This window comes from Dasypus novemcinctus, chromosome 3, assembly GCF_030445035.2.
Source record: "Dasypus novemcinctus isolate mDasNov1 chromosome 3, mDasNov1.1.hap2, whole genome shotgun sequence".
NCBI classification, from domain to species: domain Eukaryota; kingdom Metazoa; phylum Chordata; class Mammalia; order Cingulata; family Dasypodidae; genus Dasypus; species Dasypus novemcinctus.
In genome coordinates this window covers 158,841,598-158,861,782 of record NC_080675.1, presented here as the reverse complement: position 1 = coordinate 158,861,782, position 20,185 = coordinate 158,841,598, and the positions used below count along the sequence as shown (strand labels likewise).

Genomic DNA, 20,185 nt, shown 5'->3' with positions numbered 1-20,185 from the left:
AGGTCCACTACCTTCACATGGCCCTTGTGGATTCCGTCTTGGTAACATCCCTCAAGGGCTTTGGAAAAACCCCAAACCATGGTTGCTAATAGTATAACAGTTCCTGCTTCCATCACTGTGGTATTCAGAATTCTGAGCTGGCCATCAAGATTGCTACCCATGGTAGGCACTCCCTATAGAACCTGCCCCTCTTGACTGTGGGTAGGACTTGTGAATATGATGGTTTTTTACGCCTTTAAACAGATTACTGCTCAGTTGACTGTGAAATGATGAAAGGGAAGATTATCTTGGGTGGGTCTGACTTAATTGGGTAAAAAAGAAAAAAACAACAACAACCCTGAAAGGCAGCAGAGAGATTCTCCTGCTCACCTCAAAGAAGCAAGCTGCCATGCTTTGAGAAGGTAAGATGGTTTGGGAATTTTGTGATTTCTAGAAAAGACTTAGAAAAGTCTTGACTTAATCCCATTCCTGTGGAAGTAAGGGCCCTCTGATTGCATTAAATTCACTTAGATCACTTGATTAGATTGTGTTAGGACTACTTTATCGAGGTACGGTCACCCTTTTGCTGTATCTTACATAAACTGAGAACACACAGAGAAAGGAAACCGCCATTTTGATCCTGCCATGTGAGAGAGGACTTAAGGATTGCTAGAAGCTGAAGCTGATGCAGGAAGCCCCCAAGAGGCTGGGCACACAGAACCACTCAAGGCTGAAGAGACAACAATATGCCCGATTACCCACAGCTGCGCTTTGGCAAATGATGAGGGGAATGCAGGGACCTCAGCAGAGACTGGCTGCCATCTTGTTTTGCGATACGGCAGGACACCAGGATAACCAGTAGCTGGCTTTGGTGAGAAAGCATCTCTGCTGATGCCTTAATTTGAAAATTTTCACAGCCTTGGAACCATACAATTTTTCTGTAATAAAATTCTCATTATAAAGGCTGACCCATTTCTGGTATTTCTGCATTGGCAGCCTTCAGCAAAGTAAGACAGAGGGCCTAGAGAGGAGGGACATGGTGGGGGAGGGACCTGCTGGCAGTCCCTTGGAGTGACAGTGGTCCCTGGGAGACCACCAGTAAGAAAACAGTCCTACTACAACCACTGACAACCTGAATGAGCTTGGAAGAGGGCCCTAAGCCTCAAGGCTCCCGGGCTCAATTCCTCTGGTACTGACTCGACATGCATGTCGGACTCATATTTGTATACCATCTCCCCATGCTGGGGCCTCACACAAGCCAGTGCTCATTAAAGGCGGATGGAAAGATGGACGGGTGTACACACCTGGGTCTCTCCCATGTATTTATAAGAAGAGCCCAAGGATTCCTCTGGGATCCTTTCCAAAGTGAAGCAGACTCTGACAGGAAAGGCGCTTCCAGAAAAGCCCTGAGTTGAGGTCCCAGTGGTAGCCTGCCTTCATATTTACCTTTCATGATCCAGAAGAATCTTTGAACCCTACCTTAACATATGTATCAAAACCAAGCTCTCACTTCTGACCCACATGGGTTCCAGCCAAGGGCATCCCAACTAGAGAATGCCTCACACCCCTCCTCAGACCTGTGCAAGGAAGACAACCAGGCCCTTCCACCTTCGGCAGCTCTGCTCTCCTCCCAGCCACCACACAACACCATGCCCTAACAGCAGGTGAGCCCTCCCCCAACAAAGTGATTTTTCCTAAGAAGGCAGAGCCGCTGAAACCTACAGAAGCATCAGGGCACTTTTTCTCATTCTAAGATAAATTGCAGGAACTGAAAGTATATAAGATTTGCCTTCAACAAAACTGGTTTCTAGTGACAAATTGCCCAGCACCCACTGTGGCGTGCGTCCTGGGATGCGCAGGTGGGGAGGTTGGCTGAACCGTGCTCTAGCCTGCACTGGACCCTGGTGGCACTCCAGACTGAGTGGATGCCATCATGGTGGCAGGGTGCTAGAAATGCCTGCAGGAAGACATCTGAGTTTGCCCTACTCACCCATAAAAATCTGTGTGCATCACCTGTAGCAGATGGCTCAGGCTCTTGACTTTAAAGGTACTAAGTGTTGTTCCCTTCCCCCCACATCCCCCAAACCTTTCATGGAGAGGATGAGTAAGGATGACGTTGGTCAAATGTCAACAAGACATTCAGCCTCAGAAACCAGTGCAAAGTGCAAATCAGACTGGAAGGATTAAGAGATATGGGGTGGAACTGATGTAGCTGCAACAGAGGTGCAGGTTCCACCACACCTGGTTCCCCCTGCCAGGATAAAACCCTTTCTAATACACTCCCAAGCATCACAGTACCTGCTGGGACCAAAGACATTTGCTCCCAGACCTCACACGACCCAGGAAAATGGTTCTTTGAGGAAGAAAATCAAAGGGAGAGCTAAGTGGGGGCCCAGGAAATACGTACAGCATGTCAGGGCAGTTGTCCGGCTTATCCAGAAGGCCACCCTCCATGACGAAGCGAAGGACCTGCTCGTTGGACAAGCCCTGGTATGGCTGCTCGGCCAGCGTGGCAATCTCCCAGAGGACAACCCCAAAGGACCTACAGGGCAAAGAGAAATGTGAGGAGCTTTGAAAGGGACAGATGGAGCCATAGCCTTCCCTTTCCAGCCCTTTTTCTACCCTGGGCACTGGAAAAATGCCCTCCCTGTTGTGACTGAGCACCTCAGACTGCATGCCAGGTGCTGGGCTAAGTGCAGAACAGCCGCCGTTATCTGCTGCGATGAGCTTGTTCTGGAAATATAGCCCTCGTTGCAGTTGAGGAAGCTGAAGTTCAGGAAGTTTGCCCATTTCTTACCCAGTTAGAAGTCCCTGATCTTTGATCTGATCCCAGGACATACTGAGCTCAGGGTGAGCCCCAGCCCTTTACTCAGCAGGGCAGAGTTCCCCAAACTTGCTTTAGTCTAAGAATGATAAGTTGCAGATCTCCATCCCCCCTGACTGCACACAGGTTTAGTAGTCTCAAACAACACCTGAGAAAACCTAGGTGTTTAGCAAGCTCCCCTGGTGATTCTCATGGGCAGAGCATTTTGGAAACCTTTACACAAGTAGTTTCCAATGCCAGCTGCGTAGGAGAATCCCAGGGAGCTTTTAAAACATACTGAAGCCTGGGGCCCTGGGAGAAGTTGTGATTCATCTGGAGTGGTGGGCCTGGGTCTTGAAATGTTGCAAAGCTCTCCAGGGATCTCCAGGCCTAGGGGGCTGAGGGAGAAGATGACGGTGCTGAGTTCTAGATGCTGCTGACTTGTGGGTGGTTGTGACCCCACGTGAGGGAATCAAGGTAGGCTGCAATGGCTGGTAGGGGGAGAGAGGACATCATGGACAACAAATAATTCTTAGGCACAGAGGATGGTTTACAGGGAAGAAGGGGGCATTTGCAGAATGAAATCACCAGAGCATTGAGCAGTTCTGCCAGGTATGCAGTTTTGTCCTGTTAGTTTTGAAGATTCAATTGCTAGAAAACAAATTAAAAGGAATAATGCATGCACACAGACAGTTCAGCCAGTTAACGTTAAGGACAGTGGTGCTGTAACCTGGAAAATAAATGTGCCTTCCTTGGGCAAATCTGTTATATTAGCCTTCACAGTTAGGTCCCTTCACCTGAGTGTGAAGGCTGCTCTTTAGCAGGTGGCTCAAGGGGCTCCCTCCCAAGAACTTCCACCCTGACCTACAGCACGCTAAGTTCCCCTGACAAGGAACAGGGCAGGGAACTTCCCAGCAGGCGCACTTGGGACCTTGGCCCTGAGCCAAGGCCAGGAGGGCCTCTGCCTCTGTAGGAGAACATTTCACTCACTGCTTCATCTACTTTCCAGGAACAAAAGGTTTTTGTACAAACTGATACTTAGAGTAGGTGTTAGACATAAATAGAATCTCAGCAATCAAAGAGGACTGATCACCCCAGGTCCTTCTGAACTTCCAGTGACCAAGCAATGTCTTCATGTGGCACAAGCACCCTAGAAAAGCTGAGGCCTGGGCAGAGAGAGGCAGGGGTGCTCCTTCAATCGAAGGCAGCGGAATCCCTGCATTCCCAAATCTGCCCAGTCACATTAGCAGCGTGTCTGGGAGGCTGGAGCTCCCAATTCTCCAAGTCTGAAATGTGGGACAGTGCGTGAAATGATAAGCTTTCTGATTTCAGACCTGGTCTGAGAAATAATCGGAGAACCTGGTGCCCTCTCAGGCCCTTTCCCTGGCTGTGTCCCTTCTTCCAAGTGTCTGAGTCTGCTGGCGGCTACCACACCAACCCTTTCAGACTCCAGTGTTTGGTTCAAGTTCCAGGTGACGTGGCTATCCACCAACTCAGTGTGTTTCAAACTGAACTCTGTCTCATAGCCCTGGGCTTCTTTCCTGCCTCTACAACTGTTGGTACCCCATTCTACCTGAACAGTTGACCTGAGGGGCCCTTCCTCTCGGCCTCTGCAGAGGCCCCCCGAAGTTTGCCAAGCCAGGCTTGGATGTGTCCAGTTATCTAGTCCCTCCTTTCCACCGCCTGAGAACCTGCTTGCTTCCCACTCTCCTAGCTACAGCAGCTCTTGTTTTGAACTCAAATGAGAGTCTAAATGCACTCAGTGCATCTTTACACTGTAGCTAAAGTAAGCTTCTCAAAATACAGCTCTTGATCTCTCTCCTGCTCAGAAACTTTACTGAAGAGTCTGTAGAACTAGTCCAAAATCCCTACCACACTATCCAAGGTCTTATCTGATCTCTCTTCAACCTAACTCCCTCGAGGAAGTCTTGTATCCTCCACATGCAGCAAGTGCTCTCTACTGCTGCATCCCCCTCAGCTTGTTTTACAAGCTCCGTTTGTAAAAAATCCATCTCATGCATGAATGTGCCTTCACTTCATCTCCTCTGTGAAGCCTTCTGTGATTCTCACCCATAAGGGCCACTTCTTCTTTCCCACAAAATGCTTCATCCTTACTTGCAAGTGCCTTGAGGACAGGAACAATGTTCCATATCATCTCTGCATCTTGTACATGGTAAGCACTGGGCCTGGCCCATCCTCGGTCTTCAAGATTAAATGCACCAAATCATATAGAAGGGAAGTGAGTGGTCAGGCTCTCCACAAAGGCTTTCCCTGAGTGACTCTTGTCTGATGTCAGTATCACCTATCAGTCAGGTCTCCTAGGCTCTGGAGCCTTTGGCCATCCCTAAGCTCAACATGACCAGTGAAATCCAATCATTTTTCTGCACCAAGAAATGGAGGCCAAGTTATCTACATCCAACACCTTTCTGGCATCCACCAGTTTTCAAAAGAAACCATCTAAACGTTTACCAAGAAACCGCAGAACCAGAAGGGAATGCCGACATCCCTAAACAGACCTCACTAACCAGATGGAGCAACCAAACCCTGGAGGACTCGGGGCACACAGCCAGGCAGAGGCACGGAGAAATAAACAACAGCCAAACGTTTTTGCAAAGCAGGTATTTTACTATGCGGCATTGACTATTAATGGCTTCATATAAAATCAAATCGTGTAATCTGCAGGCAGGTTTCATCTTTAAACATTAGATAAATATCTCCGTGTGAAGTCTTTTCTAATTATAAGTACAAGTAACGGATAACTTGGTTTGAGTCTCCCCTCCGTGCCAGTGCTGGCAGGCATATTCAGTAACTTCACTTTCCCACACCAGGAGTGGGGCATGGGAATGTCCCACCAATGCAGCAAATCAAAACCTGCAAAGCAAGTCATATTCCCATTGATGCTAATAGCCACAAAAGCAGCAAATGACTCTAAGAGGGTGCATCTAGCCCTGGATATTTGTGACAGTTTGGAAAGCTTCTCAGTAAGTCAAACAATGAAGACAATGTCCCCACCATGATCCAGATGCTCAGGAAGAGGACATGATTTCAAGCTGTGAGTCATGATGCCCCAGTCCTTTGCTGGGTCCCCTTCATGCCCAGGGGGCACATCTGTATCTTCTGACCCAAACAAGTTGTTTGAGAAGGATGTGCTATGAGGAAGAAGCAGGAGCACCCCCAGAGTCCCCAGAGCCTGAGAATAAAGTCTCCAGCCACAGTAAGCAAATCTGGAGATCTCCAGCTTAGAGAAGAGAGACCAAGTCCTTAGATTACTTGAAGGCCTGTTTTGTCAAACAGAGCAGGATGTGCAATTCTGCTACATAGAGAAGGGCCATGGGGTGTCACAGAGAGGCAGACTTAAGCCTAACAAGACAAAGACTTGCTAAGTCATTAGGAAGGTCTGTTTTTGTGAAGAAGTGAACATGTAGTTGCTTGCAAGTATCTGAGCAGAAGCTCAACAATCTGCTATTAAAGATGCTGTGGATGGGATTTGGGGATTGGATCTGACCTCAGAGATACCTTCCAATCCTAAGATTCTGTAGGTCTCTTCTACAAAGTCAATTAAAGTTCTTGGTATTTCTTGTTAAATTTTTAACTATTTAAGAATGATTGTTCTGTGCTGTTTTAAGACAATCAGTGACTTCCATTCCTTAAAGAGCGGAAGCTTCATTTTAGAGCCGGGAAGCTGAGAAATCTTCCATATTCGCCAGTGTCCTGGTCTCCTCCATCTGTTTTATGGCCAAAGGCTATGTTAAAAAAAAAAACTTAAGGCAAATACCACCACCAAAACAAAACCCAAAAACCTTAAGGTGCTGTCAGTACCTGAACATTTAATAGAATGAATACCAAATGCCTATGCCTCGTTCATATATTCTTTTTCTCATGGGTTCATTAAGGCTATGTAGTCAAGTGGGAGGAAACTGGCACTGAATGCCTGATGTACTTCTTTGTTGCTGTTTGTAGCAATAGTTGCTAACTAGAATTTGGGTAAAATTAGCCTGTGGGATATTACCAACTCTAGTTTTATCTTCCTGCCTATCTCTGCTTTTCCCTGGCACTCATAGTTTTCTGTTTTATCATACTGTAAACTGACCTCAAAGTGTTGGGAGGAATGAAGCCTAGAATAAATCGATGCATGCATATACCCAAGCTTGTTCTCTCCCTTGTCATCTCTATCACCAAAAATGGTGTGGAGCACTTTGATTTGACAGTGAAAAGATAACCATCTTGCACAGGCTGATTTCAAAACAGATCTCATACTTGAACTCAAGAAGTGATCATGCTTTGCTGGGTTATATTCAAATGCTATTTCCAATTTGCACCTGTCTCCAAAATCAGCTCCAAGGCCCTTGAACTATGAAAGGTTCATGAGGTTAAAAAAACGATGTCAGTCACTGTTTAAATAGTTCCTCTATGTGGTCATCCAGCCAGTTGGAGTAAACAACTACCATTTCTGTAACACACCAGCAATGGGATCTCTTGAGAGGAAAGCCAAGAAACTAGTTGACATTCTAGAAGGTACACATGCCAGGGCCTTAGCCTGCCAAGAACCTGAGTGATATTTCAGAACTTGACTGTCTCTCCATAAAGTTGCTGAAGAATGGCAATACACAATACTATTAAGAGCCCCCCACAATTCCTTAGCTGATAGGCTCCCACTCCAAGACACTTTCGTTTTTAGAATTTTGCTTCTCATACCATTGTGGATCTGCATCGATTGATGCCCCTTGAAAGAGGACAAATGGATGGAACCAATAGGGAAATACAATCAAGACTCAGAGGCTTTGGTTTAAATAAGACTGTCCATGATCCAAAGTTTAATTACAGAAGTAGCAGTATTACCTACTATCTATTGAGAAACAGGGAAAAAGAGAGAAGGCAGGTGGGGGTGGGGGTGGGGGGTGGGGGGGAAGCTGAGAGAAGTGACAGTGTTGGGCATGACCTGACTCCTGAGTGTGAGCTGGTGTTCTCTTCCAAGGGCTCCCAGGCCCCTTAATGAGCAGAAGAGATCTGCTACAAGCTGAAAGAAATGCTGGGCCCTCCAATTCTTTAGAGTTCCACCAATGTCCTTCTGTCCTGAGCATTCCCATGTCAGAGGAAGTGGTATGGCCCACATAGCATTTCACTGGAAATGGGGTGACAATGAAAAGAGCTTGGGGGAAAAGTCAAGCCCCTAAGCTTGGGCCAGTGAGATCTGTGGGGCTGGAGGGCCCCGGGCCGGCGGTGCAGTAGAAGTCTCTCCTTACCAGACATCAGAGTGAGTGGTGAAGACGCCATCCTTGAGGGACTCAGGAGACATCCAACGCACAGGCAGCAACCCCTTCCCGCCTTTCCGGTAATAGTCTGTCTCGTAGATATCTCTCGTCATGCCAAAATCTGTAGGGTGGAGAGAAGGTGCCAGAGGTAGGCTGCTGGAGAGGTGCTCGGGGAGACAGGAGACATGCTATCGCCACTACAGAGGAAGGCGGGCATCTGTATTCGGGGGCGAGGTGTGGGCTGCTCCACTGGAAGGAGGCCGCATGCTCATGCCGCCAATTTCAGAGGGCAGAACGGGAAGGGATGGCGAGCCACATGGCAAACAAACCTCAAGACATCTCTTGGCCTTTCAATACATTTATAATTTGATTCCTTTAAAATTCAATTCACTTGGTGCATTTAAAATGAGAGGCAATTAACAAATTATTCAGTCCCACAATTTATCAAGGAAACATGTAGAGACGAAGGGTACTTTCTACCCTGGTTGTAAATAAACAGGAGAGGGTAGGCTCTTATTCCCTTGGCAGCACTGCTGCATTTCCAGAGGAAAGAAAGCAGTTTTACTGCTTAATATTGGGGAAAATCCTGAGGGTAACAATTCCCGATGAAAAAGATACAGAGTAAGATGCCTATGAGATGCTACTTATTGGCTGCTGAACCTGTTACTCAATGTTTTTTCAACATAAATACTCGCACTCTTTTTTGAAAATTTCATCCATTTTCCAGGTCTCTAGAAGATGTCATATAATTATGTTTGATGGCAGGCTTGCTTTATAATCCTCAATTATTGCTTCTTTGCCAGATTTTTATTTTCCACTTAATCATAGAGCCTTTTCTTATGGACTCTCCCATTTTCCTTGCCAGGAGAAAAGGCTGCTCTACTTTTGTAAATGTTCATTCACATCTCTTAACTATGCCACAAAGAGGTAAGGCGACAAAGAAAACACAGAGAACAGAGTTCCTTGGATGTTAACCAACATAATTTACTTATATTATGCTGAGGACCATCAAATTGCTTCCAGGAAAATTACTTATTTGTAATCCATGAAACACTGGAGAAACATCTTTGAACTCCAGTGAAGAATAAAAATGAATTGCTAAAGTCTTATCTCTGAATTAATCCAGTGGCATGCAAATTAGAGACTTTACTGGTGCACACACAAAAGAAATCCCAGAAAAAGATGCAGTTTCTTTCTAAACACAAAGAATATTTCTAAAGTTTTAGAAAGAAACTCCACACATTTAACAAAGAAAACTTCCCTATAAACATACCACGTGGTTAAATAGGAAATTCAATCCTCACTGATTTGGACTTAAAATGGCAGGTGACACAGAAAGGTCTCTTGCACTGGTATACAAAAGCGGAAGAGAGAATAGCATTAACCGAGTTGGGCCTTGCGCCAGGAAAGGGTGTGGGGAGGAGGATGGCAGTGTCAGGGAGGGGTTGGGGAGCAGGAGGAGGCAGAACTAACATTTATTGAGCCCTCGCGACATGCCAGGCACGTGTGTGGAGCTTGCTTTCCTGCACGCTCATGAGGTCTGTTGTAGGGTCACCACCGTTCCAGAGATGGTGAAATGGAGGTTCCCAAGACTCAAGGCAACTGCCTGAAGTCTCATCTGTTAATGGCAGGACCTGGATTAAAGCCCAGGCTGCCTGACTCCCCAGTGTCTGCTCCTGCCTCTGCATGTGGGAAGGTGAGGAGCCTGGCATCTCTGTGGAAACCATCTGAATCCAACGGGGAAGCAAGAGGAATGGGAAGGCAAGCGGCAGAGGGCAGGGCCCCTGGGGCAAGGCGGCTCTTCCCCAGAACGCTGGGCCACGACAACCTCCCGAGCCCACTCCCATGCCCCTGGCGGCTCTTCCGTCTGCCTTCTGAGGGCTGCCCAGCCACGACGGGCTTCCAGGAGCATGGAGCCTGCCTGCCTGCCTGCGAGAGCCAAGCCTAGGGACCATGCTAGTGTGTCCTGAGTGAGCTCCTGCTGATGGCGAGTGATGTTTGTGGGATGACATGGCTTCCATTCCACACTTCCAGGTCCTACAAATGAAAAATAAACACACACACCCCAACTTTGGAAACCCTTTTTCAGGGGTTACTCATTGTTTGTGAAAGGGCTGAAATGTTTCATTCCAAAATGACTGCCAAAGGCAAAACAACATTGCTGAAGGCAAGTGAATGCTTCTAAAATGCTCAAGAGCTAGACAGAGAGGTGACTTTTAAAGTTTTGTTAGGATGTACCATTTGCCCTACAGTTTCTCAGAATAGACACTTGGTATTTTTCAGAACCACAGCCTATCAGAGTGGGGAGAGAAGAATCTTGGGAAAAGCAGGTGGTTTCCTGAGCAGCCCTCAAGCAGGTCTATGGTTTGATTAAGCAAATTCAAAGAAGAAAACTAGGACACATATGGAGAGGCCGAAATGAATTTCTATCCAATGACCTGAAATTCAACCAACCCATTTGGGGTTAGGGCGGGAGGGAGGAACAAGCAGTCTATCCAGTAGGCTAATAAGCTAAGACAGGAAAAGTAAGTGGTGGATCACTCAGAGGTTGACGTGGCCCAGCCCTGGGTAGGAAGCCCTGCCAGCAGTCACCTCCTCTCCCCAGGGATGCCCCGCCTGTCCCTGTCACCTCTCCTACTCTGGGCAGGGTCTCCACCCTTAGGGCACTCAGAAAACTCAGGAGATTGACAGGCTGGGGACAATGTGCCTCATAGCTAGGAAAAGTGAAGGGACAGCCAGCTTTAATCCCCTGGATTAAATGACCTGAGGACAAGGCCTCGATTATTTGTTATGGATGCTGAAAAATGATCTACCGAGGAACTTCCCAGAAGCCAGGAGAGGTGCCTGCTGGGTCCATGGCCTCACACCCACCAGGACCACAATGCCAAGAAGGCTCCTCAGGGTGGGAGCCAGCCTGGCCGATTTGTGACTGACCATGGATTGGAGGTGATGGCATGGTTACCAAGGGCAAGATTTTGTGTTCCAGGAAAGCACAGAAGCACCCCTCCCAGGCAGGCTGATGCCAGCGTGCTCCCGAGCACATACAGGCCTAGCACTTGCTCAGACCTGGGGGGCTCAGGACGCACCTCCAATCTTGACTGTGAAATCCTCAGCCACCATGCAGTTCCGTGCAGCAAGATCTCTGTGGACGAACTTGTTGGCGTTGAGGTATGCCATGCCGTCTGCAATCTCTCCAGCCATCTGGATCATCTTGCTGAGGCTGGGAGGTGCTAGGACTGGGTTATTCTGTTGGAGATGAAAAAATATAGATAGCTCACATGAGAACTGAAGGACTTCTTTTTTCCATTCCCAAGTTCTTTCAGGGTCTGTAAACCCATCTTTGTTCTAACTTAGGTCATTCTGCTAAGAGATCAGGGCTTTCTCAGAAGGAACATGAGACTCTCGAGGTCACAGTGACGAGGACATGCACGTGATCCTGGGCTGCAACGCCCAGAGCTGTGGAGGGCAAATCCAATCAGCGCTCCCAGACCAGCATTTTCTACTCTAGGGAGGACAGAAATTATTTAAAGTGACGCAAACGATTTTTGCTATTAAGAATTCTTGGTTACTCCAATTCCTGTGAGTTTGTGTGTTCCCTTTATTTCCAAAACCATTACAGTTTCTCAGTTTGTGCTGTTTGGAAATAAGCCGATATGCTTATTTGCCTGTTGTATTTCCCTTATAAGCATCTCTAGAAATAATTTAATCTTGTTCTTTCTCTTCCACTTTCTTCTAAGGTACAAAAATACAAAGATTCATTCCACCCCCCCCCCCCCCCCACATAGTGTGGCATTCATTTCATTAGTGTTTCCTGTGGGCAAGAATGAAAGCAAGCACTTGATAGTGTAGTCCAGCGGCAGTGCGTTTTGGAGGGGACCAAGGTAAAACAGTGAAAAGCAATATGGAGCAGAGAAGAATTACCCCAAATAATAAAATAAATCCATTAGGAAAAAAGGTTTATGTAAAATATATGTCCATACTATACTATATAAATAATAGTGCCAACACCAATCACCACCCTATAGTTTAGATGCTTACATTCCTGCAATAGATTTTATCTTAGTTTCCCTAACTTCAGAGCATCTCCTATAACACTGGCAATGCCATTTCTGATACCTCCAGTGCTTTGCCTCCTAGCTCCAAGCCCCCTGGGACCCTGGAAGAGGAGGGCTGGGCTCTGGGCTCAGGCTGCCCAGGCAAGTCCATGTAGGATCAGATGGTGCCACTGAGGTGGGGATGACCTTGGATCATGGCCCAGAGCCAGTGCTGGTGGGTGCTGGCCCTCACCTGGGGAGCTTCTGGTTTCTGCTGAAAGCCTGGTTTCTAGAAGCAGTTTAATGACTCTCTAGCTACTTCCAGGTCAATTCCTCGTATACACATTCTAATTCTAAAGAGACCATCAGGACTATTTCTGGTAATTTGAAATACCTATTACTGAGTTATCTGGGAAGCTACATCAGGTCACTGACAGTAAGCCAAAATGACCATTTTCTTTTACATAGATATGCTTCTTTATCTTAGGACTTAACCTTTAAATTTTTTTAGGGCTTTAAATATACATAGGAGAATTGCAGGTAAAATAGTAAGTTTACGCTCATAATACAAAACTATTTTAGACAGCCGAAATCTTTAATCTGATTACTGTACCTTAGGACATGCACACATTTAGTGAGGTCCATGAGGTCAATAAGCAAATATTAATGAAGGGTGGGCCAAGTACAAAATAATGAAACTATAGGACAAGCATCCACATTTTTATACAAGAGACAGAAAGGAAAAACTTGAATCTGACAAATCTAAAGTAACTTTTAGATCTGGAAAGGCCTTCAGCAATTCCCTTATCCACCCTTCTTGTTTTATGTGTAAGGAAGCTGAGGCCAGAGACCTGAAGTGGCTGCCTGAGGACTAGAGGTAGCTCATGGCAGAGTCAGGACTCAAACCAGGTGTTTCAGATTTTTATTCTGTGCCTGAAATTGGGGCAGAAGTGAGGGAAGTGGTCCTACTTTTGGAGGTGCCTGAATGATGCTGATAAGCAACATCTTGGCCTGTGACCGTGAAGCCACCTATCTGATCAAACATTTCTCCATCACGCCGGTTTGTGCATTAGCACAGCAAGCCAGAGAGAAGCACATCATCTAGGGGAGCTGGGGACCAGTGCTGGACAGAAGGGACAGGGAGTGGGTGGGAGGCCACCCCACGCAGAGCCAGAGTCTACGCCCAGCCTCCCCGCCCTCACAGACCCACCAATGTCACCTGCTCTAAATAAATGAAGCCTCATGTGAAGAGGCACTCGCAATTGCTAATTGGGAGCTGCTATGTTGCAGACTGAAAGAAGAAAATAAAACAAATTGAGGCTCAGACAGAGAAAGGCTATGGAAACCTGAAAGGGGTGGAGAAGGGGAAGTTACTACTTTCATGGAACACAGGTGGACACATGCTTACCCAACAGGTGGCAAAGTCAGGGTCACAGTGAGGACTTTTGACCCACTGCAGTGGTCACATACTGCTGGTATTATTTCTAGGCATTTATCTACTAGTTTATCCTCAGAATTAATTACTTCTTGCCTCCCATACGTTAAAGAGTGGGTTTGGAAGTTAATGCTACAGAAGTGGAAACACCAGTGACTAATGAGAATCTCATAAGCCCGATTGATATTTTTATAGATGACACAGAGATTGTGCAGCTGAGGTGATTATCATAGAAAAAAACAACTCAGGCCCAAGCCTGAGATGTGGAGGCAGAGTTTGAGTAACTGAACTTCCTCATTGCAAAGGCACAGAATGCTGAGGGGCTGGGGAAGGGATGTATGGGGGCAGGGAGCGAGGGTTGTGAATAAGTGTCCTCCTGTGCACTGAGCTGGGTGGGAAATCACTGCAGCAACTCCCCCGAAGCATTTATTGAAGGAAAGCTGCCATAAACAGGGCCCTGAACTGTGCATGGGATGAAGTGCTGAGATGAATGGGGTAGGTAGGGAATTCAGAGAGAGAACCACAAGAAGAGAAAATAGGTTCAAGGAGACAAGGAAAGCGTGTAGAGAAGTTAGTGGAGGAGGTGAGGACTCCTGGTCCAGGGGGGTCAGCAAAGGCTTCAAGGGGAAGCAGCTCTGCCTTGGGTCTCGTAGGCAGAAATCAGGGGAAGATGGTGGGGGAGGGACAGACAATGGCACAGAGGCTTTTAAGTAAAAGGGTATTTGAAGACTGGTAAGCCCTCGCACAAAGGATCAAGGACTATCTCCAGTCGGGGCAATCCTTTATATAAAGTATCTGTAACCGAGCGTGAGGCAAGAAACACTCAATGCTTAAGAGTAAATTGATGTAAAGACACAATCCTTTCCCAGAAGAGAACAGGCAAGATAATGTGCAAAGGTGGTTAAATTCAAGACTGACCTCCATCTCCGGCCTCAGGGACCTGAGGTAACTTTTGAGATCGCCCCGTGTCATCAGTTCCATGATGACCAGCGTCGGCTGGCCCTGGGACACCACGCCCAGCAACCGCACCTGGGAGGGATGGGAGAGAGAGACTCAGGGGCTGAGGCTTGCCCTCATGGCCACCCCTGCTCCTAAACCTATCCCAGGACCTTCTGTGCTGGGCAAGACACAGAGGTCTGGAGCAGAGCCCAGGACAAGAAGGCCTGAGGGCACCGCTGGCCAAGGGCCACTGGGGAGGCAATGGAGAGACTTGAATGAAGGCAGAGGCCAGATACCAAACCTGCAAGGATGACCACTGACCCACTGAGAGGCCCCCGTGAAGCTTCTCCCTGTGTAGGAGTTAGGGTTTTTAGAGACCCTCTCTTACCACATGGTGACAATTGAATTCCTTCATCACTGAAGCCTCGTTGAGAAATTCAATCCTTTCCCGCATGCTGGCGGCCTCATTGACAGTTTTAATGGCCACTCTGGTTTCAGGTTCATCCTTAACCACTCCCTTGGCAACTCCTTCATACACCATCCCAAACGACCCCTGCCCGAGCTCTCGACTCATGGTGATCTTCTCGCGAGCCACCTCCCACTCATCAGGAACGTACACTAGGGAAGAAGGAAACAGAGTTGGAAACAGGCATGGAAACAATCTCTTGGACAGAATGTGCTTTGGGAGAAAGTTCTGGGCCTAAGGATACATGGTGCCACTTCCTAAAGCCCACAGATAAAAACATCAGGAGACGATGACATGGCTTACTGTAAAACTGTCCCACATGTTAGGGATTTGAATAAGACAACTGTACTGTCAAACACTGGCAACTCAAATCTTTAAGAATTCCTGGATAATTCGAGGATACCAACAGCACAGACGGATCAGAAAGAAGCCAAGGATAGGATAAAAAGCAGTGGTGACTTTTGAATTTTTCCCATGATTTAACATAAACAAACCATAACTTGAAAAACGCAAGTTAACCATAGTGAGAAAGAAGAGAAATAAAATGAAATGATGGAGGAGGATTCTGGAAGGTTTGGATTGTGCCCATCTACATCAATGCATTAAAATCCAAATTAGAAAAAAAGGAGAAAGAAGCAAGAGGGACGTTTTTATTCCAGACCAGCCAAACTGTCCAATATGGAAGCTGCTTGCTGCATGTGGCTACGAAGCACTTGAAATGGGGCTAGTGCAACTAGAGATGTGTTGAAAGAAAAAAATACACGAGGATTTCATTGACTTAGTCCAAAAACAGAATAAAAAGTATTTCAGTAATCCTATATTGATTATATATTGAAATGATAATATTTTAGATATATAAGGTTTTACATTATTATTGTTTTACTGATTTCTTTTTTTGTTTTTAATAGACTACAAGAAAAATTAAAGTTACCTATGTAACTCATATTATATTTCACTTGGTAGTGCTCCTCTGGTCTAGACAGAGTATCTCCCCAGGGTTTAGCCTGGGCTCTGTGGAACTTTGGGACCATGCCTTACAAGGGTGAGAGACAAGGGGCATCACTGATGAGTAGGATAAAAATTAAGATAAAATCAACTTATTCAATAAAATGAAGATGATAGCCGCATTGATCTAACACTGTGTGCTCTAAGGTCCTTGCCTGAAAGGGAAACCCCCAGCGTCTTCCACTGGTAGGAAGGAGACTGATTTGGACTGGAAGCCTAGTCTGCCACTGCTTGTGTTTGCCTTGGGACAGAAGCCTGCAGTGGGTCACCAAGACCCAAGTATTGACATTGAAAGAAAGTCCTAAAGGCAGGGTTTTATTAACTAGATCCAGGGGATACCACCCATCCACTCCTCTGAGAGTCCACTATGGACTGTATTAATCAATCTCGAATTTTCTTTCATACCCATTTTTGCATTTCCTTAGACGTGTGTGTGTGGAAATTTCACAAATGGAACTCTACCTTCCCTATGGCTTAGAACATCTGTACTCCTGAAAAAGAGGCTGATGCCAGCTTACAAGAATAAGTACTCAAGACAATCCAGGAGATAAGGCTGTTTACAATAAATATGCCTCAAAGAATATTAAAAGACCCTGTCCCTATCCATTTATCTCTGACAATTCAGACTTGCTTTTCATCAGAATTAACTATGTAGCATGCCATAAAACCAATCAAATCCATTCCTTGGGTGGTGTCTGAAGTCAATAACCTCCATACTTTCCTTTAAATTCCGCCTAACAGCTATGACTTTAACCAGAAGTCCTAAGCTCTACCAGTCAGTAGCAGGGTTTATTTACACAATGTTATCAGTACTTTCCTGGCGGGGATTTTCAGTGTACTCAGGAGAATGGTGACATGCAGATTAGCTTTTGGAGAAAGAAGTTTTTTTAAGGACTTTTCAACAGCACTGTCATTTTGTTGCTCCTTGAGCTATATGGTACTTATCAAAAGGCCAAATAAATTAAGTTCAAATGAGGTGACAGTGTTCCCACTTGTTGGCCTGGGAGAAAACAAGCCTTTTTTTTTTTTTTTTAAGAAGGATCAAGGCATATTATGAAACCATCTCTGGAAATACACAAAATTTAAATCCAAATCATCATTTGAGAATTTGATTTTATTGTAGTAATGCTCTCCCTAAACTTCCTGGACACTTTATAGTTAAAGCTACAAATGTAAACCTTCTATGCTCTTTTTCAATGCAGAGCAGATTCTCCGGAATAGTCTTAAACAGGATCTTGCCTTTACACTAGGGAGAAGTGAAAGAGAGAGGAACTGGACTGACATTTTCCCTATAATTTCCCAGTAAGCGTGTGATGATCCCTTTACCTCACTTGAGTTTTTTTTTAAAAAAAGCTATTATTCATACCAACAATGCATACATATCTTTATGCTGTATTTAAAAAAAGGGGGAGGAAAGATCCTTTCTACAAATAAGTACCGTTGTAAGTTTGGTATGCCTCCTTCCAGAATATTCTCTATGCCTTATAAACATACACAGGTATGTCTATTTTTGCCTATTTAAAAATACAACTTTGTAAGACCTTGATGCAAACATGAATGATGTCCTCATTTTTCTGCACCTGATTCCCTCTCAGGAGGCCACTTCTGATTAGCTTTATGATAAATTGTGATTAAATGAGAAATGAAAACACTATATAAGTGAACATTTACATAGTGCTTTTAAATTGTCAAGGTATTTTCTCATGCTTTCTCATTGGATCCAGATAATCAATAAGAATAAATAGCCAATATTACTTGGTTTCCTATGTACCTACTTTCAACTTCTGAAGCCAGAAGGAATCAAACACTTTTTTGAACATTTCAGGTGCTTAGTTATTTCCTTGACAAACCCCACCCAGCTCCTCCAGCACCAGCTTCCTAGGCCTGCCCTGACCGCCTTGCAGTCCTTTCCTCAACAAGACTAGCAGCCTGAGACAGGTGCTGAGTGCTAATTCTGGCTGCTCAACTGACTAGCTAAGAGACCCTCAGCAAGTTTCTTCCCTGAGCCTTAATTCCCCACCTGTAGAGGGGTAGAAGAAAATTCTTTTAAGAGGGTATGGGAGTTAAATGGATTCTTTAAGCACAGGAGAAAGAAAAGACAGCAAGGAAACAAAAACAAAAACAACATTTTTTTTCATAGAATTTAAAACCCAATTTCCAAAGTAGACCCTCTCAGCCATTTCACTAAATGACCCTCATTAGTTCTTATTGAAGGGAATGTCTATTCCCTTCCAACTGTATGACCCTGTGGAGAGGGAATGACAGAAAAAAATTCCACAATAAAAAAAAAAAGAAAGAAGTCTTAAGTGGTCAAAGACAATTATAACCATATAAAACTCAAGCTTAAATTAGTTCAAAAATGACTGTGTTGTCAGCAGCAGCATGTCCTCTGACTAGATGTTAACAGTTAAACAGCTTTTTTTTTTATTCCAGCATACGATCTCAAGCAATTAAATTGATTACTGTGCTGGCCACATTCATCTCTGACGCCTGTTTTTCCTTGAAGCTTCCCATACAGTCCCAGAATTTTGATATATTCAGTCAACTGCTAAAAACTTTGATTAAAAAAAAAGTGTTAATGAAGGAGGATTTGAGGCCAAAGGTAACAGAGACCAATTCAAATGATTTTCCCTGAATTAGCAACCCTCTTAAAGGCTCCCAGCCCAGCCCCCTGGCAGGGACTGCAGCCCAGACCCTTACCATCAGCCGCGCTGAAGTACTCAGGGTTCACAGAGGCATATAGCACCCCATTCCCCAGCCTGCTGCTATTCCTGTCAAAAACAACAAAAAAATTCAGATTAAAAAACAAAACAAAGCATCTCCACACATCTCTGTGTAAACTTTCATCTTTGCTATATGTTTTATTCTTTGTTTCTTTTTTTTTTTAAGATTTATTTATTTTTTTATTGGTCTTCCCCTTGTTCTGCCCTCATTGTCTGCTTTCTGTGTCCATTTGCTTTGTGTTCTTCTATATCTTCTCTTTAGGCAGCACCAGGAACCAATCCTGGGGCCTTCCAGAGAGGAAGAGAGGCACTCAATCTCTTGTACTACCTCAGCTCCCTGGTCTGCTGCATCTTTTATTATCTCTCCTCTGGCTTTTTTGGTTGTGTCTTCTTGCCATGCCAACTCTCTGAATGGGCCAGCATGCCACGCAGACCAGCTCTCCTATGTGGGCCAGCACTCCTGCTTGGGCCAAGTCTCTAGCCCCTACATAGGCCAGCACTCTGCGTGGGCCAGCTCTTTGTGCAGGCCAGCTTGCCTTCACCAGGACACCCTGGGAATCAAACCCTAGACCTCCCATATGGAAGACGGGAGCCCAATTGCTTGAGCCACATCTGCTTCTCTGTTCTGTTTAAGTATCAGGAGAAGGGGGTGTCAGGCGAGCTTACAGCTTGTCACAACTCTCGCCTATGCTCAGGTTTAAGGCCCAGGTGGATGGGCCGGCATTTTAACAACCTTTGGCTTCTTTAGTGGCCACAGACTAGGGCTTTTCTAAGAAACATTTCTTTCATTACTTCATTGGAAATGAAAGGGCTTAATGAGGGAAGAGCTAAAACATCATGTTTGCCAAAGCTTTGCATGAACAGCATCATCTGTGATGAGAGCAACTGGGGAGGGAGGAGAAGGTATGCACTAAGAATAAGTTTTGTCATTAAAACATTAGAAAATGTTCTCTTTTGCAGCAAAAAACATTTGATTGGAAAATCAGGTTTTCCCACCCAAGAAACATTTCCTTAAAATCCTCCAAAAGATTGTCCTCAACTCATGTTCAAATCATCAAACCACTTAATCACAAAGTGTGCCATAACCTTTCACTGAAACACTCACCTCTTTCTGTGGAAGACGTACAACATCATAACCAATCCGCCCACGATGAGCAGGATAGCTATGGGCAGAGCAATTATCAGATGGATGAAATTTTCATACATTGTGGCTGCAGAAATGAGGGGGAAATGGGAAAATGTTACTAGGTGAACAAATATGCTCATTTCACTCTTTTTTTTAAGTATGTAGTGGGGATTGAACTCAGGACCTTGTACATGGGAAACAGGCACTCAGCCACTGAGCTACATCTGCTTCCCAATAAGAGCTGATTTTTCCATTTGTTTTTTTGTGTTTTAGGAGGTATTGGGGATTGAACCCAGGACATTGTACATGGGAAGCAGGTGCTCAACCACTTGAGCTACATCTGCTCTCCTCATTTCACCTTTTTATATTCGGTTGGAAATATAAAAAAATATCCCTGAAAATCCATAGATTGTACTGCCACGA

The 20,185-nt window shown here is 45.3% G+C and overlaps 1 protein-coding gene across 1 annotated transcript in view; it reads right to left on the bottom strand.

Annotated features, from left to right (window-relative positions):
* IGF1R (insulin like growth factor 1 receptor) overlaps positions 1-20,185 on the bottom strand; it is a 312,337-nt gene that overhangs the window by 13,606 nt on the left and 278,546 nt on the right. The window contains exons 14-20 of the mRNA XM_012521759.4: positions 19,742-19,847; positions 18,614-18,684; positions 14,831-15,060; positions 14,422-14,532; positions 11,121-11,280; positions 8,026-8,155; positions 2,387-2,521 (exon numbers count right to left, since the gene is read on the bottom strand). Coding sequence (XP_012377213.2) covers positions 2,387-2,521; positions 8,026-8,155; positions 11,121-11,280; positions 14,422-14,532; positions 14,831-15,060; positions 18,614-18,684; positions 19,742-19,847 — 943 coding nt within the window. The remainder of the gene's footprint in view (positions 1-2,386; positions 2,522-8,025; positions 8,156-11,120; positions 11,281-14,421; positions 14,533-14,830; positions 15,061-18,613; positions 18,685-19,741; positions 19,848-20,185) is intronic.